Source organism: Larus michahellis, chromosome 22, assembly GCF_964199755.1.
Source record: "Larus michahellis chromosome 22, bLarMic1.1, whole genome shotgun sequence".
NCBI classification, from domain to species: Eukaryota; Metazoa; Chordata; class Aves; order Charadriiformes; family Laridae; genus Larus; species Larus michahellis.
In genome coordinates, this window is record NC_133917.1 from 5,694,711 (window position 1) to 5,722,332 (window position 27,622).

The 27,622-nt window shown below is 58.4% G+C and overlaps 1 protein-coding gene across 4 annotated transcripts; it reads left to right on the forward strand.

Annotated features, from left to right (window-relative positions):
• The first annotated feature begins 505 nt into the window (after nt 1–505).
• On the forward strand, nt 506–26,741 carry ANKRD52 (ankyrin repeat domain 52). Of its 4 annotated transcripts, XM_074565200.1 has the most exons (28): nt 508–629; nt 4,016–4,099; nt 6,465–6,543; nt 7,781–7,851; nt 9,560–9,760; nt 9,902–9,989; nt 10,146–10,288; nt 10,456–10,668; nt 10,775–10,853; nt 11,453–11,567; nt 11,656–11,738; nt 11,828–11,945; nt 12,885–12,953; nt 13,284–13,424; nt 13,621–13,698; nt 14,038–14,149; nt 14,813–14,884; nt 15,335–15,536; nt 15,993–16,080; nt 16,217–16,334; nt 16,566–16,785; nt 17,408–17,495; nt 18,340–18,423; nt 18,589–18,734; nt 18,949–19,031; nt 19,522–19,604; nt 19,869–19,960; nt 20,655–26,741. In XM_074565200.1, exons 1-28 carry the CDS (start codon nt 603–605, stop codon nt 20,897–20,899), a joined length of 3,222 nt encoding a protein of 1,073 aa, XP_074421301.1. In that variant the 5' UTR covers nt 508–602; the 3' UTR covers nt 20,900–26,741. The 4 variants fall into 4 exon arrangements, with proteins under 4 accessions (XP_074421299.1, XP_074421298.1, XP_074421301.1 ...); XM_074565198.1 differs by lacking the exon at nt 18,340–18,423 and having other exon boundaries at nt 506–629; XM_074565197.1 differs by lacking the exon at nt 13,621–13,698 and having other exon boundaries at nt 506–629.
• The last annotated feature ends 881 nt before the right edge of the window (nt 26,742–27,622 follow it).

The window sequence follows — 27,622 nt, forward strand, 5'->3', positions numbered from 1 at the left end:
CAGCTGGGCAGGCAGCGCCTGGAGCCTGCCAGGGTGCAGCGGGGAGCGATGGGGGAGCGGGTGAAGCGGTGTCCGATCCTGCGTCCCTCGGGCAGGCGTGGAGGCGGCAGCGGGGACGCGGGCAGGGAGCGGGCAGAGCTCTACCCCGGTACCGAGCCGCCCGGGTTGCACGGCGACGGCTGCGCACCTTCGACGCCCCAGTACCGGTGGCAGCCGCCTGGGAGGGGATGCGGTTCCAGACCCCACGGGCCAGGGCAGGGGTGGCTCCTGCCAGGCCCCCGAGCGGTGGCGGCGGGATGGGATGCTCGCCTGCCCGGTGCGGGGGCCGCGGGCTGGGCTTGCGCTGGTGGAAGCCCACCGGGGTGTCCTGGCGGAGCAGGGGGAGGCCTGGGGATCCCCCGGGGGTCTCCGGAGAGCTCCCTCCCCCCAGCCGCGGCTCGGCGGTCCCGACGATGGCGGCCGGCGGCGGCGCTGCGGCCCGGCGGCGGCCGCTCCCCGGGCGGTGGGCGGGCCCAGCCGCTCCCCGCCCCGCCAGCCGCCCGAGCGGAGCCGCCGCGGCCGGAGCCCGATGCCGGGAGCTGGGCGCTGAGGGCGGCCCCGAGATGGGGATTCTCAGCATCACGGACCAGGTAACCGCCGCCCCCCGCCCCGCTCCGCCCCGCCGCCCCCCGCGCCGCGCCCGCCCGCGCCGCCACGCCAGACCGGGGATGCGCGGCCTAGTCCGCCCCGCCGCCGCCCGCCACCGGGCCCGGCCCGGCCGCCGCCCCAGGCCGGGGCCCCCCGCCCGCCGCCTCACGGGGCCTCCCGGCCCGCTCTCGCCCGCAGCTGGGGCCCGCCGGGCCTCCCCCGCCGCCCCGGCCCGCCGCCGGGATCGCCGCGCTCCGCTCCGCCCGCAGCCGCCGGGGCCCGGCGGGGGCGGGATCCCCGGCCCGGTAAGGGCAGGGCCCCGGGACGGGATCCCCCGCCGCCGCAGGGAGCGCAGACCCCCGGGGGGCAACCATCGGTCCCGGTAGCCCCGGGACGGGACCCCGGCCTACGCCGGGGCCGCTGCCGCCCGCTGCCGCCCCCGTCGTGTCCCCGGCGGGTTTTGGGGGCGCTCCTGGGCTACGGCGTTTCCCCAGCACGGTTTTGGGGACAATTCCGGGGCGCACAGTGTCCCCCTCGGGTTTTGGGGACACTTCTGGGGTGCAGGGTGTCCCCAGCATGGTTTTGGGGACACTCCTGGGGTGCAGAGTCTCCGCCTTGGGTTTTGGGGAACACTCCTGGGTGGTGGGGTGTCCCCGCGGGGCTCTGGGGACGCTCCTGGGGCGTACAGTGTCCCCCTCGGGTTTTGGGGATGCTTCTGGGATGCAGGGTGGTCCCCAGTGCTGTTTTGGGGATGCCCTGGGGTGCAGGGTGTCCCCCTTGGGTTTTGGGGAACACTCTCCTGGTTGGTGGGGTGCCCTCGCTGGGCTTTGGGGACGCTCCTAGGGTGCACGGAGTCCCCCTTGGGTTTTGGGGACACCCCTGGGGTGCAGGATGTCCCCCTCGGGTTTTGGGGACACTCCTAGGGTGCAGGGTGTTCCCCTCAGGTTTTGGGGACAATTCTGGGGTGCGGAATGTCTCCAGCATGGTTTTGGGGACGCTCCCAGTGTGCACAGTGCCCCCCTCAGGTTTTGGGGATGCCCCTGGCGTGCAGGGTGTCCCCTTTGGGTTTTGGGGACACTCATGGGGTGCAGGGTGTCCCCAGCACAGTTTTGGGGACACTCCTGCGGTACAGAGTCTCCCCTCAGGTTTTGTGGACAATTCCGGGGTGTGGAATGTCTCCAGCATGGTTTTGGGGACACTCCCGGTGTGCACAGTGTCCCCGTCACGTTTTGGGGATGCCCCTGGGGTGCAGGGTGTCCCCTTTGGGTTTTGGGGACACTCCTGAGGTGCAGGATGTCCCCTTCGGGTTTTGGGGACACTCCTGGGGTGCAGTGTCGGCAGTACGGTTTTGGGGACACTCCTGGGGTGCAGAGTCTCCCCCTCGGGTTTTGGGGACACTCGTGGCGTGCAGGATGTCCCCAGCATGGTTTTGGGGACAGTTCCAGGCTGCAGGGTGTCCCCAGCACGATTTTGGGGACACTCCTGGGGTGCAGGGTGTCTCCCCACCGGGTTCCAAGGCAGCCCCCACCCTGGTGTCACCAGCTCCTGGCCCGGCCCATCCCATCCCAGGGTCTCGCTTGGGACCCCCCCTCCATCCCCTCGCAGACCCCTCACCTTCTCCCGGCTTGTGGCTGCTGCCCCTACCCTGTCACCGGAGCAGTGGCCCCCGCTTGGACATCCACTCTCCCTCGCGCGTTTTACATAAACCGCCTTAATCCACCTCGATTCGGGGGCTGCTGGCCCCTCGAAACCAAATATTTACGCCTGTGTCCCTGTCCTGTGTCCCCCCCCCCCGCCCATTCCTGCGGTACGGTTAATACAGCGAGCGTTTGGAGCCTGGCAGGGTGGATGAAGGAGGGGAGGGGTGAGGACGAGGGATTGATCTGGGTTTTAAATAGAACTTTTTTTTTTTTTTTTTTTGGTAACCAAAACATTGAGCTTTCCCTGTGAATGGTGGGTGGGTGTGTCAGACCCAGCACTGCTGCAAACCGCGCGCCACTGAAGACTGCTCAGGGCATAATTATCGTCTGCGATTTTTTTATTTTTTTTATTTTTTTTTTTCCTAAAGCCTTTTTTTTTTTTTTTTAATGTCTTAACGAGTGATGCTGAGTCTGCTGCATTCCAGGGGAATGACTCACGCGTTCCCTCTGACCCGGGATGTGTTCCCCCCTGTCTTTAACTGCTCTTACTTTGACGGTGGGGTGAGCAGATGAGCGGGAGGTCGGTGGGGCAGCGGGGAGGAGAAGGGATTGCCTTGAAAACGAAGCGCTGTTGTTCCTCCGAGACCTTGAGATAAGTGGGGCTCGCCGGTTGTGGCTGTTGGACCCAGCTGTTGGGGCGTACCGGGGCTGCTGGGGGTCACAGCACCCTGGGCTTAACGTGCGAAAAGCAGCAGCGTCTCGTCCGGCCGGAGCAGGGGAGCGTTGGATTTGGCAGGATTGTGGGGTACCGAGTGCTGAATGGACCCAGAGCAGCCTCAGCCCCCGCCTCCGAGGAACCCTCAGCAGGAAAATGGTGTTTTCAGGCCTGAGAAATGGGGCGCAGAGTTTTCGGCCGATGTCCGGAGGTTGGGCAGCACCTCACCACCGACCGGCCTCGCCGCACCGACGGCTCGGGCAGCTCCAGTCCTGCAGCCCAGGGCACCAGCTGGCTCGGTGGCCTGGGCTCCGCTCCTGGCTTTCACCCAGGTCCGCTCCGTAACGTCTCTGAGATGTGGGCAGCAGGATACAGGAGGAGCTCCGGGCTGGGCTTTGCCGGGCTGGGCTTTGCCGGGCTCTTTGTGCCATCGGAGCCAGCGTGGCATCGTAGGTGTTACTCAAAAGACAGGAGAGCAGCAGTAAATTCACAGCCTTCTGCAGGAGAGCATGAGGCATCACCTAGTTGTGACAGGAAACCCGATTCACTGTCTGCAAAGATCTGTCTCGTACCCGGAGATTTCAGCCAGCTCAGAGGGAGGATTTTCTGGCCGTTGTGGCTAAAGCTTTAGGTAGCGGGAGCTGGACCTGCCTCCCCGTGGCCGGGTGCTGTGTGTGGCCAGCTAAGCCGTGCCACGGGCACACTGCTGGAGGCTCCGCAGGTGGGCTGCCGGGGCTGTGATCAGCGCTGCTCCTTAGACTCAGGAAGCGGGCAGGCTTTTCCAATGATTCCTTGGTCCGTTTGCCAACAAACAACTGAGAAAAGTACCTTTTCTGGCTTAAAAATCGGTCTCTGGTGCTGGTGGACGACGGACGTGAGGAAGCTGCCGGGGGGCTTGTTCGTGGAGCGAGGTCCTGGCTGAATCGGGCTGGTGCAGTGTCTCTGAGACGTGCCGTGGTGGTGCTGGTTCTCCCCCCTGTCGCGTCCTCCACGTGGTGCCACCTTCACGACTTGCTTCTCTTTTCCTTTGTAGCCTCCTCTGGTCCAAGCCATCTTCAACCGCGATATAGAGGAGGTGCGGTCGTTGCTGAATCAGAAGGAGAACATTAATGTACTGGTGAGTCCTGCCCGGCCGTGCTCGCTCCCCTTCCCTCACCCAGCTCTCCCCATTCCCTTCCCTGCAGAGAGGAGGGCAGAGGCTCAGCTGGGTGAGATGTGGGTGCCGTCAAGGGCGGGGGGGACTCTTTTTGGCAAGGATGGTCAGAGCTGGCATTTTGAAACGAAAGATTTCTGGATTCTGCTCCTGGCTTGGCTGCCGTTTGCTCTGCAGCTTTGTCCGGTTGCCTCGACTTTGCCATCTGTAAAATGGGGCAAGTGGAAGACCAGGACTCCTGCTCCTCCCCAGGAGACAGTGTGAGCCTCCTAAAGCTCTCGGCCGTGCGGAGCATCTCTGAGAGGCTGTGGGGTGTCAGGGAGGAATTTTCACGGAGGCTCGGCTTAAACTGCCTTGCCAGTTTACGTTTTTCTGCTTTGGGATGGTGACCCAACATAGTTTGGCGTGAACGCAGCGGGTCTGCCTTGAGGTGCGGTCGTTCCCCTCAGGGGAAGGAGGATTTGAGCTGCTCGGCAAAGCCCAGCTCATCTCACCAGTGTCAGGAGGGGTTTCCGCTGCGCTTGTCCCTAAGCCTGATGGCGGAGGGTGGTTTTGACGGGGAGGCCGGGAGAGGCGGCCACCGTTCGGATACATCCCCCCGGGTCCCACGAGCGGCCGGGCTGGCTCCTGTGGGAGCAGCCCTCGGTAGCGCCAGTCTGGTGGTGACGAGCGTGGTCTGTCCTCACGTGGAACGTGGGGACCGGACTCCGGCGAGGGAAGGGGTGAAACCTGCCTGTGAGCGTTCCCGTCTGACCTGTCAGCGTGCCTTCCCTTGATCTGGTTTACGAGCTTCCCCGCTAACAAACCAGCGGCAGATGTGCAGATAAGGAACGCAGCCTGACATGATGGCACAGTTGGACTGGTGCCGGGTCAGCAATTCCTGCGCTCTCAGCCCAAAAGCCGGGCGAAATTGTGAGCTCTGGGCAAGAGCAGCCCGTTCTGGTTCACCGTCTCCTCTGAGCCGTGGCATTAAACCGGGGCTCTGGGCCGTGCCGCTCCCAGCTGTGCTGCCGGCGGCTGCCGGACTTTTGGCAGGTTCCTATTTGTTTCGCCGAGCCCTTCATCAGGGCGTTCGCCCGACCCAGCCTGCGGAGCCGGGGCCGGTGCACACCCAAGGCTCGTGGTGTTAAACCCCCGAGGTCAAGGGCGGACGCTGGCCGGCATCCCGGGAAGGTGAGGGCGGCCCGCGCTGGTGCCCGCGTGCCAGCGGGACTAACGATTCGATTGTATCTTTGCTTATTACACAGAGATAGCATGGGTTGTGGGTCGTTTTTTTTTTTTTTCCACGACTGCTTTGGTTGGGGAGCCGGCAGCTCTTCGTCCTCTCTTGTCCGGAGAGAGGATTGGGATTGTTTCGCTGAGCTCTCGCGCAGCTGCCGAAGGAATAAAACCACAATTGTTAACACTTAATTTCCTTTTTGTGTGCAGGTTTGGAAATGTTGTTGCTTGTTCAGTGACCTGCCAGCTGGGTTTCACTTTCACATCCTCCTGCCTGGTTGTGCAAGCACAAGTTGTGACCAAAAAAAAATAAATAATGAAACCACCACCATTTTCCAAACAGTTTTTAACCCAATGAAAAGCAATTACGTTTTGGTGGTTTTTTTTCCCGCCCCCCCAAGCACAAAATATGGGGCTTGAAACTCTTCTGTCTCTTTCCGTGTTTGCTTCTTGGCTTTAGTACATGGCATGTTCCCCAAGGGAAGCCTGAACCAAACGCCCGGAGGCAGAGGTTACCCAGGGCCCAGCCCTGACTAAACAGAAGTGAACGGTATTTTTTCTTTGGCTCATCCAATCTAAGATCAGAGAGGGGCTTCTGCACCTTCCTGCCCTTCGGCAGCCGGCAGGTCTGGGTCGGGTGTTGGAGCTGTCTGTAATTCTGTGGGTTTTATTGTTGGCCGAGAGGATAAAAGCGTGCGGAATGGGGCAGCCTGTGCACTGGCGGAGCGCGGCCAGGCTTTCATCTGGGATCGCAGAGTGCTTTGCAGGCATTCATTAAGTCCGACAGCGCCGGAGCCGGGTCGGGTCGGTCTCCGGGGAGTCGGAGGGCAGATGAAACGAGCGACCAGAGCCCTCACAGCATCCCCATCTTGTCCTGGGCTTATGGCCAAGGTACCCTCTGCTCCGGCCACCCCAGCACCTGGGGAGCTCCGGAAGGGCAGCGCACCCCCGGAATGCCGCAGGAGGGTGCTGAGTTTAAGCGGTTTTCTCCCTGTCTCCCATCCCGAGATGCTGCACATGCTTACGGGAGGTGTTGGGGCAAACTGGAATGGAGGCATCTCCCTGCCCTCGAAGCTCACAGACGGTTTTTGTTTCTTACATCCCCGCTCAGGACCAAGAAAGACGAACGCCGCTGCATGCTGCTGCCTACATAGGAGATGTTGCAATCCTCGAGCTCCTAATACTGTCAGGTAAGGGCCAAGGCTCAGGGTACTCGGCTCGAGAGCTGGCGCTGCCTTTAAGGTGCTTTTCTGATCTCCTCTGGCCTTAGGGGTGCAGAGCAATAGTTTTTGGTCGCCTTCCAAGGAACCGTGTGCTCATGCTTAAGCCAGTGGGGTTGCAGCCAAGGGGGAGATTAGGAAACGTTGCCATAATCCTAAGAGGTTTGTTCAGACAGAGAAGCGCCTTGGAACTGAAATAGCAGAGGTGGAAACCAAGCCAGGAGGGGGATGTGTGCAAGGTGTTCGGCGTTAGAAGGAGGTACGAGGGGTCGCCTTGAACGCCAGACGCTCAGGGGAGCAGAGTTTCACTTGCTCGTGGAGAGGGGTCGGCTGAGAAACGGGGGATTTTGCTCGCTTTTGGCTTGTGTTACTTGGCGTAAAGCTGCCCTTCGGTTCCCTCCAGAGACCCTCAGCCCCGTGCCTGGGTCCTGCGCCCGTGCGGTGCAGACCGGGGAGTCTCCTCGTCTGCCGTTCGCCAGCGCACACCTCGGGGCACCGTGGGCTTCGCAGCTGCTTGCCGCTGGTGTGGAGGAACCCCAAGGCCGGCCTGATCCTATGTGACCCGACAAGGAGAGACTTGGAGAAATCCTTTGCTGAGGGCTTGTTAAACAGGATCGGGGATGTTCGGCCCCGTCTGCAGAGCGTGGGGTGCCCTTATGTGCCCTGTGTTAAATTTTTTCGTGCCTGCGTGTTGAGTTCTCAGCAGCAAAGAAGGGCAGGGGCTTCAGGGGTCGTGGGACCTGAGTGCGTACCACAAATCTGGAGCTGGGGTGGCAGTAATCTCTCACCTTTCCTTCCTGATACGGAGGTGCAGCCCACAGCGACCGCAGCTCCCAGGAAATGCTCTGGTTTTCTGTCTCAAGTGGCCTTGTTTTAAAGCAAGGAGCACAACTGCTCGCTGGGTCTCGGATGTGTTTTTTTGGCTCAGCGGGGAAGCTGGCCCTCAGGGAGATGTCTCTTCAGCGTGTGCCCTGCCATCTCCCTTGCAGCGCACCAGCACGGTCTCCCCGGGGGTGTAGCTCGTTCCTCTCGCAGTTCACAGGGTCTGTCCCACCTACGGCTCAGTGCAAGGTCCCCTCTCGCAGCAGAACTGGCACTTTTGCCCGGTGGGCGCCTCAGAGGCGGCTGCAGACCTGTCCTGGGACGCTGGAAACGGGGCAGCCGGTCACTTGTCTGCCCCCTGATCCCTCCTTTTGTTCCTCCTCAGGTGCTAACGTTAACGCGAAGGACACTGTTTGGCTCACCCCGTTACACCGCGCTGCGGCTTCTCGTAACGAGGTAGGTTCCCTCTGGCTCTGCCTGCTCCGTGCAGGGGGGCGCTGGGCGCTGGTGGGAGGAGGGGGCCATGCTTCTCCTTCTCTTTTCCATCTCGCCTGCTTTTGGCTGGGATGGGTGGTCTTGTTCGAGTGGAGAGGGGACGAAGGCATAATTCAGAGGCTGAAAATGGGAGCTGGAAAAAAAATCTCCTCGGTTCCCTTGCCTCCATCCTTCAGGAATTAGCATGTGTGTTTTCCCCACAACATCCTCCTCCCTGCCTTTCCGCCCTTCCCCAGGGCTTTGTCTAATCCAGCTTTACATTTCTTTGAGGGATGATGGGGCTCTCACCCTTTCTCTCGGGAGCTGATTCCAACGGATCTTGTTGGAAAGATTTCCTGACGTTTAACTTTTGTGGGCTTAACTTCATCCCACTTAACTTTGTCCTGTTTTGAGTTGCCGGAGAGCAAGAAACTCTGCGGTCGTGTTGGTTGGAGCCAGGGGATCCGAAGCCCTGACTGACATCCAGGGCGAGTTACCACACATCAGCTGGTTGCACGAACTGTCTTAATCGGCAGCAGATGCGGGATGAAACACATTAGCGCAAACCTCTACTGAAGGCGTTTGCTGCGAACGTGTGTGGACAGTTACTGTGAGCCGCTAAAACGCGGGAGCTCGGCAAGCCGAGACTGTTTTCCTGTCAGGTCTGAAGTGCTGCTTGTCTGTGAATTTGAGCACGCTCGGTTTCCTTCTCTGCCTCGGCTCAGATATGCTGGGGAGTCACCTCCCTCGCTCTCTTCTTCCCCGGGATGCTTGGCACAGGGCTCCGGCAGTGCCAGCTCCTGAGAGCAGCCTTCCCGAAATGCCTCTGTGCTTCGCCACTTCTCCTGCCTGGAGCCTGCTCCCTAGGATTCCTGGGTTTACGGACTGCCCGGCCGTTTCACGTGCTTCTCCCAGCCGGGAGTGGTATCGGTTAGCCCCGGGAGAAAGGAACAGAGCGTGAGCCGTGGGGCTGGGATCGTTGGAAGCGCTGCTGCGGTGCTGCGTGGAAGCGGGCAGCCTGCAAACCCTAGCAAGGAATACGTGGGGTTGCGGCAAACAGCCGCTACCAGCAACAAGGGGGAAATAATTACCAAATATAGGTCAGTGGGTCACATTTGTCATCCCCCGGGCGCTTTGCACCTCATGAGTCACGGGCGAACGCTCACTTACAGGGAAATCGCGTGGCTCGGAGGTATTTCTCCCGTGCCGGTACCCCCGGGGAGCCGTTTCACAGCTGCACTCGGGTGGGATGAGCCCGGCTCGTTCGGGTCCCACACACCAAACTCCAGCCTGGAAGGAGCTGGAGCCGCCCAGCTGAAAGCTGGAGGATTTGTGTAGGGAAGATTCCTTTTCCCTGCTCGGTCTTGGAGCCTCTCTCACGCTGTCTTTACCTCTCTCACCCTCTCTCTGTGATAACATCCTGAAACACAGCCATAGTGGAGGCTTCAAAATGGTGTGGGGGACACAAAAGCAAACAAGTCCTTTCCTTTGGCGGGGTGGGGAGAAGCCGGACCTGAGTGTGCGGTGCAGTTTCAGCTCAGTCCCCTCTGGCTCTCGGGGTGGATCTGGGCGGCCCTGTGCATGCTGAAAGCATGAGGTGGACCGAGCCGCAGCTTCCCCGACCCGGCTGGAGGGCTCTGGGGGCTCCAGCGGGTTGGGTTCGAGCTCTGCTTTCCTCTGCTCCCGCCAGAAGGCACTTCACCTCCTCCTGAAGCACTCGGCAGATGTCAATGCCCGCGACAAGTATTGGCAAACGCCTCTGCACGTCGCCGCTGCCAACCGGGCCACCAAGTGCGTGGAGGCCATCATCCCCCTGCTGAGCACTGTCAATGTCGCGGACCGCACGGGCCGCACGGCACTGCACCACGCCGTGCACAGCGGCCACCTCGAGGTAGGACAGGCGGGTTGGGCCACAGGGCACCCCACACGTGTCCCCCTTCCTGGGTCCGGGCTTCGCAGGTGGCGAAGGCACCTCTGTCTGTGCAAGCGGGGAGGAATTCAGCCTTGCCTCTCGCCGCTTCTCCCCGTCTAGATGGTGAACCTGCTGTTGAACAAAGGGGCCAGCCTGAGTACTTGCGACAAGAAGGACCGCCAGCCCATCCACTGGGCAGCTTTCCTAGGTAGGTTTTCCCCACGGATGTCGGTCCGGTTTCTTCTCCCGTGTTGCTTGCTGGCTATGGGTTCACCATTCAGGGTGGTGGGGCTCCCCAAAGGCCGCTGTTCCCAGGTCTCCGTTTTCTGGGGTCCCCTGGCTCTTACCGCTGTTTTCCGGACAGGGCATTTGGAGGTTCTGAAGCTGCTGGTGGCCCGAGGAGCCGATGTGATGTGTAAGGACAAGAAGGGCTACACCCTGCTGCACACCGCGGCGGCCAGCGGCCAGATCGAAGTCGTGCGTCACCTGCTGAGGCTGGGAGTCGAGGTAAGACGCCCACGGCTACGAGGAGGGTGGGCTTGGGTGCAGGCTAGTTTGGAGCCAGGAGCAGGAGAGGGTGCTGGGTGGCAGCAGGAGCCCTGGCTGGTTCTCAGCTGCCTTTTTTTTTTGTGTTTCTGAATCCCCAAATCCTCCGGGGTGTATTGCTCCCACAGATCGATGAACCAAATTCCTTCGGTAACACTGCACTTCACATTGCCTGTTACATGGGCCAAGATGCCGTGGCCAACGAGCTGGTCAATTACGGCGCCAACGTCAATCAGCCTAACGAGAAGGGCTTCACCCCTCTGCACTTTGCTGCCGTCTCTACCAATGGGGCCCTGTGTCTAGAGCTCCTCGTCAACAATGGGGCCGATGTCAACTTTCAGGTCTGGCACCGAGGGGATGGGGGGAGCAGGGACCCGCGGCCCAGTGGGAGAGCTCGGGGAAGGGTGGTGGGAAGCCTGATGCGACGTGGTTTTCTGCTCTCTGCAGAGTAAGGAAGGGAAGAGCCCTTTGCACATGGCTGCCATTCACGGACGGTTCACGCGTTCACAGATCCTCATTCAGAATGGTGAGTGGCTTCTTCCTCCGGCCCTGGGCTACCCCGGCCTTTTCTTGTGGCTTCTCAGCACCTGCCTCCAGGACCTCCCTGAGTGTTTGCTCGGAGCGTTTAGGAGCTCTACAGTTATCACTCAGATTCACTTCTGTGCTCTTGGGGCTGTTGCCGGTGGCCCTGTGCTGCTCGGGGGTGGCAGGGAATGTGCGTGCCCTTAAGGGCAGCGAAGTGTAAACCAGGGGACTGAAATTCCAGCTGGGTCAGAGCTGCAGCAGCCAAAGAGCATTCCCACCGCCACGTCCAGCCTGAAAGACAATATTCTTGTAAGAAGGCTGCAGGCTTGGCAGACACCCCAGGGGTTCAGCTGGAGACCTCTGGGGCTGAATGCATCCCCTCCAGGGGCAAGGGGAGAGATCTAATGCCCTGGGTTTGCAGGATACAAGCAAGCACTCGGCTCGGAGAGCAGCTTGCAGTTCTCCTGCTGCATGATGCTGAAAGGACTGGAGTTATTAGCTGTGTCCCTGAGACAGGGACGCGGCCGTCGGAACAGCCTGGGCTGCTCAGGACTAGAACGCAGAGACTCACTGGCAAAACACTTGGTTTTTCCTTTCCAGGCAGCGAGATTGACTGTGCTGACAAATACGGCAATACCCCCCTCCATGTTGCTGCTAGATATGGCCACGAGCTGCTAATTAGTACTTTGATGACGAATGGTGCTGACACTGCAAGGTAGGGAAAGGCTTTTCCTCCCTTCCCCTGCCCTGGGCTGGAGGATGCAGAAATGCTCCATCCTGACTCCCTTCTCGTCTCCCGGCAGGCGTGGGATCCACGACATGTTCCCTCTGCACTTAGCTGTTCTCTTTGGATTTTCAGACTGTTGCCGTAAGCTACTTTCCTCAGGTGAGTGGCTCGGCCGCCCCTCCTGCAGTGGGGGCACTCAGGGGACCCTTCAGCTTCCCCCTGACCCCCTGTCCCTCCTGTCCCCCCAGGTCAGTTGTACAGTATCGTCTCCTCGCTGAGCAATGAGCACGTGCTGTCTGCAGGCTTCGATATCAACACGCCTGACAACCTCGGGAGGACTTGCCTCCACGCTGCTGCTTCTGGAGGGTGAGCTGTTGCACGGGGCGCCGGTCCCACGCTGCCGCCAGGGAGGTCGCTGCCTGCCCCCCAACCCAAACCTCGGCTCCAGCATGGGCAGCCCAGCGCAGTGCTTTGGTCAGGGCTGGGAGTCGGACCCCTGGGTGCCGTTCCCGGCTGTGGGGGAGAGCGGAAACCTGTGTTTCAAGCAGGAATGAAAATGGAAACCTTTTGGCCCTGTTCTGTCGCTGACTCTGTGACTCATCCTGGGTCGCTCCCCTCCGTGGCTGTTTACCCTTCTTTAAAATGGGGCTAAGATGCTTCCTTGGCTGGGAGTTTGTAAAGGGCTTCACGAGCTGATGCCTAAAAAGCAGCAGGGATTTAGCTGGCTGCGTAAATGCCTCGTATTGTTTGCCAGGGAGTTTGATTTCACGCGGTGCGTTGAGGGGGAATGCGGCTGCAGCGATACGGCAGAGGCGTGGAGTCCCATGGAGGACCTCGTCTCCGTTACGTCTGTGCGATGCTTGAGAGCCGTCCCCGGAGCCGTCCCTCGGCATCGCAGCTCTCTTACCCTGCCTGAGCGGCGGGACCAGAGCACTGACGCAGAAGCCAGAAAACCTACATCTTTTTTGTAGCATAAAAATCCAGTGCGTCAGCTGCACTAATGCCATGGCTAATGTCTCTTGATAATTGCCTGCTTGTTTGAGAGCTCCGCGCGGTGCGGGATAGCGCCAGTAAGGCAGGAAGCATGAAGGGTTGTTTCACTGGAGAGCAGGGAAGAGCTTTGTGTACGCAGCATCCAGCCATGGCTGCGGCTCTTGCGCTGCCCAAAGATGAGAAGCCGAATTGAGCTTCGGCACGTCCGTGCGGGTGAGGAGCGGGGCTGTCTTGTCTGCAACAAGAAGGAGATCGCGTTCCTGCTGCGGTTCCTTCCGATCGGTGTCTAACTCATCTCCCTACCTCCCGTAGGAACGTTGAATGTCTTAATTTGCTGTTGAGCAGCGGTGCTGACTTGAGGAGGAGAGATAAATTTGGAAGGTAAGCGTGCTGTGGGTCTTGCAAGGGAGCGAGGGTGATTCCTCCAGTCCTAAAACAGCTGGAGCGCACCGAGCCTGGGTTTGGGTTGGGACATTCCTAAGAGCTTTGCTGCATTCGGTGTCTAAATCTGCTTCCTTCACCCCCTCTCACCCCAAGAGGTCCAGCTCTGGCTCTTCAGAAGGAGCTGCTGACCCAAACCTTTGAGCTCCCTCCTTCAGCAGCTGGGGGGGTGGCTGCCTCCCTGGGTCCTGCCTTGGTGCCAGGCGAGTTTCTCCATCTGTGTGACCGGCAGCGCTGCTAAACCCCCTTCTCCTTTCCCCCCCTCCCCAGAACTCCACTGCACTACGCGGCTGCCAACGGCAGCTATCAGTGTACGGTGACGCTGGTCACGGCAGGAGCCAGTATTAACGAGGCTGACTGTAAAGGCTGTACCGCCTTACACTATGCTGCTGCTTCGGATACGTACAGGAGGTGAGTGTCTCGGGGCGCCCGCGCCTCGCTGCTGGGGGCTGGAGACGATGGCGCACGGCTGGGCGGCCATGCTCTGCTGTTCCCTGGCCACCTCCCTGCTGCTGGCGCTCGGTGGTTTGCGCAGAGGGGAGCGCTTGGAGGAGCGTGGGTAGGAGGGGGACGGTCAGCGAACTGATGCAGGTCTCTGACCTTTCAGAGCAGAGACTCATTCAGGAAACAGCCATGACACTGATGAGGAGCCACTGAAGGAGTCCAGGCTGAAGGAGGCATTCTTGTGAGTCCGCGCCACAGCTCCATCTGGCAGTTGTTTGTTGTTTACCCCTTTCCCAGACCCCTGCATGCAGCCGCTAGAAATGCCTTGCTTCTGCTTAACGCTGAACTGAGCAGTGATGCCTTGGAGGAAACATCTGCTGATTTGATCCTGGAGGCAAACCTGGCCATTGCTTCCCGGTCCCCGCTTCCCGTGCGCTTTGCATGTGCTCCATGTCTTGAGGGGATCAGTACAGCATCCGCTCTGGGATCAAAGCTGGGGGCGGGGGGGGGCAGGCCCGCAAAGCTCTGCCTCTCCAACCTCCCCTTTTTCTTCGTCTCCCCATTCTCTTGCTCGTCGCAGTTGTTTAGAGTTCTTGCTGGATAATGGTGCTGACCCATCCCTCCGGGACAAGCAGGGATATACCGCTGTCCACTATGCAGCTGCGTACGGCAACAGGCAGAACCTCGAACTGGTGAGTGAGCCCGAGAAAACCCTCTGTGCTGCCAGGAGAAGGGGGGGAAGCCCCCCCTAAGGAACACGTCAAGCCCTACGGTGTGGCTAAAGGACTCTGCCTGTTGTAGGCACGACGGTGTTAGGGCTTGTCCAGGAGGAAGGGAGATGTGCTGATTAAAAAGCACGGGGACTTTTGGGGAGCCATTGTGCTGGGAACATCATGGCGGGAAAGACCTGGGCCTGAGCGAGATGCCTGAGAGAAAGGAGCTTTGTTACCTGGCACAGGGGGACGTATGGATGTCTTGCTTAAATCCCTGGCAAATAGAGCAAGGCTGGGCTTTTAAAAGAAAGCCTGGAGACCCGTGCCAAGGAAGAACTCTTGCAGTACAGAAAATGCCTTGTAACTCTGAAGTGCCCGCGTTGTTACGGGGTAAGCTCGCGGCCGTGTGGGCGTAGGAAATCATACGAGTAGTGGGGAGGCTTCGGGATAGCAGGGACTTGACCTGACTGACTGTGTAGGGCCCAAAGCCAGGTTAAGGAAGGTCCCGTCCTGAAATTCAGATTGCTCTGAAGCAGATGAGCAGCTTTTCGAACCCCTCTGCAGCCTGCTGCTGGACAGGGTGTCCGTCAAAGCCTCCGAGAGTCCGGGATCAGTTATGGTGTTGTGTTGTTGTCGTTGCAGCTCCTGGAAATGTCTTTTAACTGCCTGGAGGACGTGGAAAGCACCATTCCAGTCAGCCCTTTGCACTTAGCTGTAAGTATGGCTGGCCCAACCCCGGGGTTGCGGAGGGCACTTGGCTGCCTGTGGGGTTCACGCTGAGCCCTGGAGAGGTGCCCGCTCCCAGGCAGCGCGGGCTGGGTCCCCGCAGCCGTCGGTGAGGAGTGGGGCAATGGAGGGAAGGTGCCGCTGGCTGGGGAACAGCTTTCCCTATAGGCCGTTGGTCAAAGTCCCTTCGATTTGTGTGTTAAACTCCTTGCTCTCTGCAGGGCTCAGAGAGCTGCTGTTTGGAGCCACCTCCTTTGTCTGAGTGTGGGCGGGAGTGGGCAAGGGCTTTGTGTGGGACCCAAGTGCAAACGAGAGGCAATGGCTGGGCAGGAGCTCACCTGGCTGGAGGGACCCAGGGCGCAGGAATTGTCCCAAGGTGGGGATTTCTGGATTCAGCCTCTCCAGGCACCGCTTTATCGTGCTCTGCTTTGTCCTCAGGCCTATAATGGTCACTGTGAAGCCCTAAAGACACTTGCCGAAACCCTCGTGAACCTCGACGTGCGGGACCACAAGGGGCGGACAGCGCTGTACCTCGCCACGGAGAGAGGCTCCACGGAGTGCGTGGAGGTGCTCACCAGCCACGGTGCGTCCGCCCTGGTGAAGGAGAGGAAGAGGAAGTGGACCCCTCTCCATGCTGCAGGTGACGGAGGGCAGATGGGGCAGGGGACGGTTGGGGGCAGCAAGGGAGTGTGTCCAGAGCCCTTCCAGCCGTCGGTGCCACCGCTGCCGAGGATGCCCGTTCACCCGGCTGCTGTCTGGGGAGAGGGAAGGTGCCGTGGTTCAGGATGATGCTTAGAGGCAGGATGGGGCCAGCGCAGCCTGCTGTGATGTGCCAGCAGAAGCCAAGGGACCAAGTGGCTCAGCAGCGGGTGGGAGAGACAACACCAGCAGCTTCTGCACACACACGTGTCTTCAGCTCAGCCCGTGCACGTGCTAATCAATCCTGTAGCCTGGCAACCACCTAACGAATTTGCTCAGCCACGTGTGCCTGACTGCTGGGCACGAGCCCCTTCCTTTGGTTTGCGGCGGTGGCTGGAAGGAGGGGACCCGTCTGAACGCGTGTGTGATTCCTCCTTTCCTCCTGCGTTGTCTCCAGCTGCCAACGGGAACACCGATTCCCTGCACCTCCTGATAGACAGCGGGGAGCGGGCAGACATCACCGACGTCATGGACATCCACGGCCAGTGAGTTTATTGGGATGTTTCTCTTGGGTTCTGTGTGGCACGGGGTCAGGCCCTTGCGGGGTGGCTGGGACAGGGGAGAGGGGGCAATGCTTGAACGTGGCTGATTTCCAAGCCCTGCTGCCTCTGCCCCCTGCAGAACCCCACTAATGCTGGCGATCATGAATGGCCACGTTGACTGTGTCCACCTCCTGCTGGAGAAGGGATCCACAGCCGACGCAGCGGACAAGAGGGGAAGGACCGCCCTGCACCGAGGGGTGAGTACATCCCTGGGGCCGGGAAGAGCTTCTGCTCGTCGTCCTGCACAGAGGCTGCTTGGAGACCAAGCCGGTGGTTTCTTTTCGTTGCAAGAGTCCTCAGTGAAAGAGCCCATTTTCCCTTCCTGAGGTGCAGCGTTTGAGAAGGATGCTATGGAAGAAGGGGGTAGTTCTGTTGTTAAACGTTTGAAGGGTGAGATCTGACCTCCTGGTCCTCTTTCCTGGGCACAGGCTGTGACGGGCTGTGAGGACTGCCTGGCTGCCCTGCTGGACCACGATGCCTTCGTTCTGTGTCGGGATTTCAAAGGCCGGACCCCGATCCACTTTGCGTCGGCGTGCGGGCACTTAGAAATCCTGAGGACCCTGCTGCAGGCAGCCCTCTCTACTGACCCTCTGGACTCTGTGGTGGACTACAGCGGTTACTCACCGATGCACTGGGCTTCATACAGTGGTAAGGACCTGGGCTGGGCCCCCGCCCACCGCTGCTCCGGCTATCGATGGGGAGGAGGGAGCCAGGAAGAGCCAGGTTATCCCTTTGCTTTGGGAGCTGTCAGCCCAGTGGTGGAAAGGATGGCACGAATCTGGGAGGGAGGCAGGCAGGGAGTTTTTCTCCCCCTGCCAAGCTCCTTAAAAAAAGGAATGAAATATTGAAAACAGCTATTATGGAACAGCTGAGCCTGCTTCCTCCAGGACTGCTGGATTGATAGGATTACTTGGCCGTCACCCTGGCTGCAGGGACTGGTGGGACTGATACGGCAACAGGAAGGGGAGTCTCAGCGTTTCAAAGGGAAGCTAGCAACATGGCTGTGAAGTCCTTCAGGAGGTGGTGTGGAATTAGAAACCTCCTGAAGTGCAGCAGCTTTGCTGCCGGAGAGGAAACAAAACAGCTGCCTCTGCTGGGAATGGGTTTGTTTGGGCGCTTTGGTGCCACTGGTCCGGGGCAGCCTCTGGGATGTCTGGGTCCCCTTTGGATGTGGGGAGAACCAGAGGGGACATCTGTCCCTTCTTGCTCTATTACAGGTGAGGAACCGCAGGCTGGGTACTGATGTATTTCTGTCCCTCTCTCCTCACAGGACATGAAGATTGTCTTGAATTGTTACTTGAACACAATCCGTTTGCGTACCTAGAAGGAAACCCCTTTACTCCATTGCACTGTGCAGTGTAAGTGGCGCCCGGGACCTGCCCTGGGTTCTTCCCAGCCAGGTGATGTGGGAGAGGGGGTTCGTGGTCCGAGCGGAGAAGCTCCAAACCCTGCCCTTCTTGCCAAGGGCTCTTTCCTGGGCGGCAGCAGCTCCTGGGGGTGGTACCACCTGCCCATCTCGGCTCCCCCTGTGGCAGGGGGGCAGCTGCTGGGCGGCTGGAGGTCCCCGGGGAGCTGTAAAGCAGCTGCCTCGTTGGCTGCACGCAGCACAGCCAGGGCTGTCATGTACAGGCTGCCGTGCCAGCAGGCTTTCAGCTCGATGGAGCTAATGGAGCTGCCAAGGGCTGATGGTTCAGCCTTTGCTGCCCTTCTTGGATGGCTCGTCTCTGCTCTTTGGTTGTGGAGCGTCTCAGGAAGTCTGCGGGCTTCCCACGAGGCTCTGGAGATGGGCTCTAGTGGGAGAAGGGTTCCACGTTGTCCTGTGCCGCCTTCCTCCGAGGTGTCTGGGGTGGTGTGAGTCCTGCAGAGGGGTTGGGGGCTGACGGTGATTCCTTGGTTTGCAGCCATCAGAGGAAGGAATGCGCTGCCCTGGGCAGCTGTGGAGGGATGAGGAGGGTGGAGGCATGGCCACGTTGTGCCTGGCGTGGGACCCGTAGCAGCAGAGGGCCAGGCAAGGCTGTTGTCTGGCGTGGTACTGCATTTCCTTGAGTAATACCAAGAAGGGTGAAGGGGTGTTCTACCCTAAACAACTCCAGACCAGCTACTCTTTGCATCCAAGCCCCGGGAATGTGCTGCTCGCTCCCACTGCAGACGTGCTAATGCTGCTTAGTCTTGTTCTAACTTTCCTTCTTGTCCCTACCGCAGAATTAACAACCAGGACGGCACTGCTGAAATGCTGGTGGAAGCATTAGGTGCCAAGATTGTTAATAGCAGAGATGCCAAAGGAAGGTGAGCGCAGGCTCGTCCCCGGTGCTGCTGGGCGGTGGCTGTGACTCCTGCAGTGATTTCCACGTGACTTCCCGTGGCACAAAGGGACTGTGGCGTCCCCACATATGTCTGTAGGCTGGGGTGAGTGCTGTGCCCTCCTTTTTACCTGCTCTCTCCTCTTCCCAGGACACCCCTTCACGCTGCTGCCTTTGCAGACAACATCCATGGTTTACAGCTGCTTCTGCGCCACCAAGCCGAGGTGGACACGACTGACAAGCTGGGGAGGACTCCTCTCATGATGGCTTCTGAGAACGGGCACACCGCAGCAGTCGGTACGTGGCTGGCAGCCACTTTCCCCAGCGCAGGCTGTGAAGCCTCCCTGTGCCTCCTCCGTCACCGCGTCCCGCAGGAGCTGGGCTGTCCCTCTCCTCCTGGGCACGCTGGGGCAGCTGCCCCACTCCTGCCCCCTCAGTACATGGCCACTGCCCCACATTGCCGGGTTCTGTGCCGCTGCTTCTCAACAGCAGCTGTCTTTCCTCGTTTCAGAGTTCCTGCTGTACCAAGCAAAAGCAAATATAACTGTGCTGGATGTCAACAAGAACACAGCTCTTCACCTGGCCTGCAGCAAGGTAGGGAGCCGGCCGCTCGCAACCGTGATTGCGGTCACCGTCACCTTCAGCCTTGCCACCATAATGAGAAGGGTTGTCTGCCTGCTCCTGCCCTGCCGGAGCGGAGGCAAGGGCCCTGGGCTTGCTCTGCCTGCATGCTGACCTGTCTTGACCTGCACATTTGCTCCTGATTCAGTTTTGAGCTGTTTAGGTTGTAGCACAGCCCCCTCTGTATTTTTCCGGGGGGTCCCCTCTGAGCTCGTGGTGATTCCGGAGCAGGAGGTTTGCGACCAGTGTGTCCACGCAAAGAAGGAGATGCTGCAGGGGAGATGGAAGGGACAGCAGCTCACCTTCTCAGGCCCTGCCAAAGTGGTGAACTGTTGCAGGCGGTCGGTTTTAGGGAACGTTTCTGTATCCCGGGGAATCACATTCCGCTCAGACAGCACCAGGTCCCCTCCGCTGCCCCTGCCGTCCTGCTCCGGCACTAAAAACAGTCCGATCTCCTTTCCAGGGCCATGAAAAGTGTGCCTTGTTGATCCTGGGGGAAACCCAAGACCTTGGCCTTATCAATGCAAGTAACAGTGCTCTGCAAATGTGAGTATTTGGACAGCTGGCATCGAGGTGGGGGGGACGGGGGGTGAAAGCAGGGCTTTGCTGGGTGGGGGTGATGCTTCAGGGGTGGCAGGAGCTCTGCCCCCGCTCGGTGCGCGAGCGGGTGAGCTCAGGAGCCGTCAGGCCCTGGGTTTCTGCCCTCGGGAGCTGCTCGTGGGTCCCCTTGTTGTAACACGGGGTGTTGAGGCAGGAGGCTCCGCTGCCGGGTTGACGCCGCCTTTTCCTCTCCCATCCCCTCCACCCCAGGCCGCTCCACATCGCAGCTCGGAACGGGCTGGCCTCCGTCGTCCAGGCCCTGCTCAGCAGAGGTGCCACCGTGCTGGCTGTGGATGAAGAAGGTGCGTCTTCCTCGCGGGTACCCGGGGGAAGAGGGTTCAGTGTGATGTCCCCAGGGGTCGGGGGGCTGCCTGGGGAAGCGCTCAGCCGGGATCAGAGGGATTTTTCCATCCATTCCGCGGTTGAGCGGCACGTTCTCAGCTCGTGGCATCGCGGCAACAGCCGGGGTGAGGACGTCAGCGCCCTGCGATCCCCTGTAAAAGCATTTCCAGGTCCCACAGGTGTTTGGAATATGTCTTTTACCCCCACCATGCGTCTCCTGCTGGCTGTCTGGCTCTGCTGCCAGGCACAAAACCGGCACAGCAATAAGCTGTTGACTCGCTCGCAAGTTGGCAGAAACTGTTTTTTTTGTTTGTTTGGTTGGTTTTTTTTGTGGCCAGAAGCTTTTTCTCCCAGCAGAGATCTTGCGCTGCTGGAACACCTTGAAGTTGTGAAAAATATCATCGCGTCTGCCGCGCTGCCAGGGCTTCTGAGGCCTTTTTATTCCTCTCCTTGCTGAGCCTGGCATGCTTCAAAGCGGCGGCTGCGGCGATTGCAGGCATTGCCGGCGCCCAGAAGCGGGGTCTTTCGAGATAAAGACAAATAGATGCCCGTGTCCCTCAACGCGGGGGGGAAAACTGCCTCCGTCGAAGCGTTTTCCCCCGGGGAAAGTGCCCGTTCGGGGCGGTTCTTCACTCCCCCCTGGTTTTGTTCTAGGTCATACCCCAGCCTTGGCATGCGCCCCCAACAAGGACGTTGCCGACTGCCTGGCACTTATCCTCTCCACCATGAAGCCTTTCCCACCTAAAGACGCCATCAGCTCTTTCAGCTTCAACCTCCTCAAGAACTGCGGCATCGCAGCCAAAACGGCCGCCTGCGGGGCCCTGCCCAACGGCGGCGCCTGCCCCTACAGCAAGGACCGGCACAACGCCATCGGCTTGGACGGCTGTTACTCGGAGTAGCTTAAACTATGGGTGACCTAATATCTTATTATATTTATTTAGAAATTCTATAAATATAGGGCACTTTAAAGGAGAACAAGACTGGGCAGGCCTTCTAGAGTGGCCGGGTAGGCCGAGAGTTCAGCGCTTCCTCTTTCTGGCTGGGCCAAAGCTGTTAATTGGCTTAACGAGCAGCTGTTCCCATCCCCTGACCCCTTCTCCATCCTCTCCCGCTTGGGACATGCTCGCACCCCTCTGGCGGCCGGGCAGGGGGATGGATGCTGTGGGCTTCGGCCTTCTCCCGGCGGAGCCACCATGGCTGCCCCGCAGATGGGGGGGGGGGGTCTGTCTGTCTGTCCATCTCCCGGCTTTTGGGGGGCGGGTTGAGATCGGTTGAGACGTTTCCCAGTGCCTGGGACACCCCCGAGCGCCCGGCCGGGACGGGGAAGCCTGAACTCTTGGTGGGATTTGGGGGTTGGGGGGGGTCTTGGGGAAATGGCTGGTCTGGCGAGCGCTGGGGTGGGTGTTAGCTCCCGCCAAGTGCCACTGTAACTGCTCCTCTCTCGCAGTCACTTCTTTTCCTCACGCTTCGATTCCAATACAAACACTTGAATCAAGATCTACTGTACCTGGGACACTAAAAGAATCCTTTTGGCAGCTGTCATTTATATGCAAAAACGGGTGCTGCTGCCCATCCCCGCGGCCGGCCGGCCGCGGACGCGCTGCTGGAGCCTCCCTCCCCACACCAGGCACTTTAGGGATTCTGTTGGATGGTTGGGTTTTGGTTTTTTGGGGTTTTGGTTTTTGTTTTTTTTTTTGGTTTGGTTTGTTTTCTTGGCAAAATGTTGGATTCTTTTTTTTTTTTTTTTTTTTGGAATTGTCATTCTCTGTTTCGCGTGGCCGTTTCCGCGCGAGAGTCAGTGTTGCTTTTTTTTTTTTAAAAAAAAAGTTATTTATAAAGAAACGAGCATTTACCTTTAAAAAAAAAAACAACAAAAATCATAAAAAAATGTTATGAAAGTTTTAGCCTTTTAATAAGGAAAAAAAATAATGCACTTCAAAGTCCTTATTCACAACCCTGAGTAAGTCTGTGTTTATTTTTCTAACGCAGCATCTTGGCAGGTTCATTAGCGTGCGTGTATGTGGGGTCATCAGGGGGTTTTTTCTGTTTGTTTTTGGGTTTTTTTTTTTCTTTTTTAAATTTTAGAAATCATATTTATAATGCAGGTTTGAAGCAGTCGAGAATGTTGCACTGTTTGGTTTTGGGGTTTTGTTTTTTTTTTTTCCCATTGGTGTTTGGGGGTTTGTTTGTTTGTTTGTTTGTTTGTTTTTTCCTTCTGAATTACTGTAATGGTATCATGTGCAAAAAACCAATACTCTTTCTCCATATCGCGAGTCTGTTCCAAGCCAAAGACTGGGATGCAGAGAAGGAGAAGGGGCCGACAGGGCAACAGGCATTTTGGGAACCGTCTTTCCCCCCCACTGACTCCTTCCCCTCCGCAGCCCAACGCGGGGCCGGGGCTCCTGGGGGTGTCCCATGGGATCCCCCAGGGACGGGAGCTGGGAGAAGGGGGTCCCTCCCTCCCACCAAGCCCTTGGGGGTCGCTCGCCGCCTTTTTGCCAGCGAGACGGGGACGGGACGGCGCCAGCCTCGCGCTGTGGCTCTTCTGCCCGGCGTTTCAGAGAGAAAAAGCATTTCTGTAACCAAAATAAGGTATTACGTCTTTTTTTTTTTTTTTTTTTTTTAGATTTGTCTTTTTTTTTTTTTTTTTTTTTAATTAAGTAGTTTCTAAATGAAGGTGGCTCCTGTTTTGGGTGGCGTTTGTTGGGTTTAGGTTGTGCTGTCGGAGCCGGCCGCTCCAGGGAGGCTCCCGGCGGGGGCTGGTGGCTGCCCGCGGGGAAGGTCCCCTCGCACTGTTTCTTTCTTTTACCAAAGCCAAACTCTTAGAACCAAATATGAAGTTTTCAGTCTTGGCCTTTGGGTGATAAGCACATTTTCTTCACGTTTCACATTAGGGAGTTTTTCCCCGGAAGGGGAAGCGGGGTCGGGGCCCTCCCGTTGCTCGCCGGCGGAGCTCGCTCTCCCCGTCCCCTTTCCAAACCGCACTTGGTTTAGCAAAGCACTCGAGAAATTTCCCCCTTGGCGAGATCTCGGAGCGGGGAGCGATGGTGGCCTCCGGTCCCCGGGCGGTCCGGACCGGGGAGAAGCTCCTGGCTGCTCTGGAGGGATTTTCCTGTTCCGCAAAGCGATGCCCCTCGCCCCCGCTCTCGGCAAAGCGGCGGCAGCGGCTCGTGGGGCCGGCGGGTCCCCTCCTTCAGTGCCGGCGTCGGATCCTGTCCTGCATCTCCCCGCTCCCCCCCCTCAACCCTCTAGCTTGAAAGAAAGTGTTAACCTTTCTGCACCGAATTACCTCAGTTCGGAACCAGAATAAACTCACGAAACTTGAATTAAAAGATCCTTTTTGAAGATCCTTTTCAGTATTCTACAGAGGAGAACTGGAAAAAGAGACTTGTTTACATTGCTGTCGAGTCCGCACTTGCCTCTTGCAGCTCTTTCCCTTTCTGGGAGGAATTTAGGCATCACTTTATCTCTTCTTCTCGCTGCTGGCCCTCGCCCTCCCCGTGGGGCAGGAAAATGGGTCCAAAGTCCTGAGCCGTCGTCTTCAAGGGCTAAAGTACTTTTTTTCAGGCACGCGGAGGGGCCGAGGCTCCTGTCCCGGGTGCGGGCAACGATTCCCAGGGACGGAGCAGGGTGCGGAGCCGGGGGCGATGGCTCCGTCCTGGAGCGATGCTCTGGCTCCATCGCTCCCCTCCTCAGTCGGGGAAAGCTCGGAGGCTCCAGCGGAGCCGGGCCGTCCCCGCGAGGGACCCTCGTGCCCCGGTCCTCGATGCCGCGTGGCTTTAGCGTCGCTGATGGGGGACGGGACTCCAGCACCATTTCACTTGAACGCGGCTTTTCGCTGTAGCCAGGGTGAGAGTGTTCCTTAGAGCGCAGGGAGAATGCTGCTTTTCCTTCACACCCCCACCCCCCCCCTTTTTTTTTTTTTTTTTTTTTGGGGGAGTATTATTGTGGTTTTCAGTTTCTTTGTTTGGAGAAGAAAACCCATCTCTCTTTTGGCCTTGTTTCTGTGCTGCGACGTGTTACCTTTGCTCAACGCGACGACTAAAACTCCGCCGAGACAATCAATGTGATCTCTGTAAGGGCTTCTCCGTTTCCTCTCCGCAGCGCCATGCTTTATCTCTGTCTGCGTGTTCGTTGCTCTTAGCGAGGATCTTCTTTGCTCCCCTCCCCTTGTGTCTTATTAAAACTAATAATAATTAATAATAATAAATAATAATAATAAAAAATGATGGAGGGAAATGAGGTTTCAGCAGCGCAGCCGTGGCCTGGGAGCACAGGGGAGGGAACTGGAGGGGGGTTGGGGGGGTGGGGGGGGGCGACGCGCGGCCAGTTTCCTTGCGGGTCCCAGTCTTGTTCTCCTTTAACGCTGTATTGTATACATTTGACAGCACAGCTTGACAATTTAAGTAATAATCAAAGTGTTTGGTAATAATGCATTATTTTGCTAAACGAGATTTGCGATGGTTTCCCTAGTGCATTGTAAAGAGGGATGGAGGGAAACTTCCGCTGCCCTGCCCGCTCCCCCCCACCACCACCCCCCCTTTACCCCGGGCTGGGGACCCCCCTGAAATCTTCCCCCCCCCCTCGCCCCCCCCCAACCTTTATGCCAAAGTTGGACCATTCCCGCTTCGCGTCCTGCTCTCGCCAAGCAGCGACTTTTTCGGCTTCTGCCCCCCACCCCCCCCCGACCTTGATGCTACTTTAAATCTCTTGATTTCCAATACGCAGGCACCGGATTGCCCCCTCCACACACCCCCCCCCCCCAACCTCCCCCCCCCCCCCAAAAAAAAAAAAAGGAAGTTTCTCTCCGCCCCCTTGGTCCAAAGCACTTGCTTCAAGTAATAAGCACTTTCGTTAAAGCATGAGTCTGGATTCCCTTTAAGCATCCCACGGGATAAGAGAGCAGCAAGAGAGGAAGGGATAGGAGAGTGGCTTTGGGTTTTATTTTTTCATTTTTAATTTTTAAAAAAAAAAAAAAAAAAAAAAAAGAAGAAGAAGAAGAAAGTTTGTTTCTAGGGAATGAATGAACAAAGGGAAGTTGCGTTTGGAGAGAGAAGAAAAAAAAAAACAAAAAAGAAAAAAACACAACGAAACAGAAAAAAAAAAAAAAACAAAAACAGCACAAATACATTTCAAGTGAAAAAGGTGTATTTGCACTGCCATTGCTAGAGAAAGGGGCTGCCGGCCCTGCGGCCCCTGAGCCATATAAACTGCTGACAAACCCTGAATGTACCGGGGGGGCCGAGGCAGCCCCCGGGGCCTGGGACGGGCGTGATCCTCCGCGGGCACTTCACCCAAATTCAAAAAGAACCTAAAGATGGTGAGAAGCTGGTTGGTGTTTCTTTGTTGTTGCTGTTCCCGAGCTGCAGGCAATTTGAAGCTTTTTTTTTTTTTTTTTTTGGGCTTGAAAAAAAAAAAAAATTGGGTGGTTTCCCCCCCCCAGGTCCCATCCCCTCTCCCCCGTCCCGCGCCCAACGAGGAGCTCCCTCCACCCAAAGCGAGATGCAGACGAGCAGTGCCCGGCCCCCCCGGCCGCCCCCCCGGGGCTGGAATCCGGCAGATATATAAAAGTAGCACTAAAAACGAAGGGAAAACTCAAAAAAAAAAAAATATATGGAACAAGTTTGGGTTTTTTTTTTTTTCAGTTTATTTGAGCACTCTGAGCGTGGCCGTGAGTCCGCCGACACCCCCGGGGTCCCGTCCCCCCCCCACCTCCAGGCGCGGGGTCAGGCGTTAGTGAGAAACCCGGGAAAAACCAAACCCAAGAACAAAGTGTAGAGACCCCAGAAACGACCTTTTTTTCTTTTTTTCTTTGATTTTCTTCTGGTTGGTGGGGCGGGGGGACGGGGACGCGCCCCTGCTCCCCCCTCAGGGTCCCCGCGTCCCCCCGCCGGCCACACAGGGACCACAAACGGGGGTGGGGGGGGACCCCGGGTGTCCCGTCCCCCTCCCCAGGTGCGAATGTCGGGGGGGGGGGACACCTGCGCCGGCTGCCAGCCCACGCTCGCCTTTGCCTTCAGTAAGAAACCAAAGGAAAAACCAACCCCCTCCATTCGAGATGCTGGCGCGGACGCGCAGATTCTTTGGTTCGGGGTTTGTTTTTTGTTTTTTTTTTCTTCTTTTTCTTTCCTCTTTTTTTTTTTTTTTTTTTTTGTCCTCCTTTTCTTCGTTTCTTTGCTTTTTTTTCTCCAAGGACGCGAGGAGCTCTTCAAACCTCTTCTCCCGGCTGAATTTTTTCCGGGCTCGGCCCCGCCGGGGGCCGTTTGAAAGGAGGAAAAATATGAAAAACCAAAACCTCAGCAAAGCCCGAGACTGGGCCGCGGTGGCGGCGGCGGCGGCTTCGGCGCGGGGAAGCGGAGGGTAACGTACGTGCGAGGCGAGGGACCGGCCGGGCGGCTCTCTGCGTCGCCGCTCCATAGTTTAACTAAAAATCCTCGGAATTGCGGCGTGAGGCTGGGAAGGGGATGGCGTCGGGGCAGGGTGGGGACGGGGGATGCGTCTCTGGAGGACTCGAAGGCATCTGTAGCAAGCTCTGTGTCTTTACAATATCCTACGTGTAAATGCTGCACCTCTGTATATTATGCACATAAACATTTTCTTGGAATAAGATAGGACAGACCTCATCACCAGTCAGGTATAAACGACTCTTCCTCTTCTGTGTCTCCGTGTTCTGGCGTGCGGGCGGTTCGCGGGCGGGTTCCGTGTGTCCGGGCATCGGCTGAGCTTTCCCGGGCGGGGGGGGGGGGGGGGGGGGGGGGGGAAAGGAAAAAAAAAAAAAAAGGAAAAATAGCCTTACTCTCGACTCAGTCGTATCGATATTGTTCGTCAACTTGAAAATAATAAAGTAAATGCATGGAAACCTCTAGCTGAGCCGCGGCGCGTGACCGCGGGTGTGATGTTTGGGACATCCAGGGTGAGGAGCGTCTGGTGCCGCGCGTCTCGTGCCACCGCCACGCGTCTCATGCCGCGCGTCCCCAAACTCTGGGTCCGTCACGTCCCCCCCCCCCCCAGGTTTCTCCTTCAGCTGTGGAGGGCGGGTGGCCACGGCCTCGCGCCGGCTCCTTCCCCCCCCACCGTCATTTCTCTTTTTCTTTTTTTTTTTTTTTCCTGAGGCCGTAGGGAGCGGATTCCTCTCGGCTTGACCAAAACTGCTGTTTCTTTGGTGCTCTGCGCTTAGTTCCCAGGGCTCGGTCCTCGGAGCCCCCCACCCCGGGGGTGCTGCCGTGCTGCCCGCAGACCTTCCGCGTTCCCGAGCTCTGCCTCCGGCGCAGGACGTGGATGGAGCCGCCGGTTGGGTTAGTCCGAGCTGGATAAAACGCAGTGGCTGCCCCCGCTGGGGTGGGGAGGGTCCCGGCCCCCCCGAGGGCTCCCGTGGGGTGGGTGGGGGTGGTATTGGGGCGCCTCAGTGCCGGCAGCATCGTCCTGCTCCTGATATTTTGCACTTTGTGAAACGTGGCCAGTTTGGGGGTGGGGAGGGGGGGGCGCACGGAGGGCGTCGTGCTCCCCGACTCCTGCCTGCGAGAGACCTGGGGGGGGGGGGGGAAGGGGGGGTTTGACCAAAAGGAAAATCAAAGATGGGGTGGGTGAGAGGGTCCCGTCGCGCCGGAGGGAGCTCGGAGGGC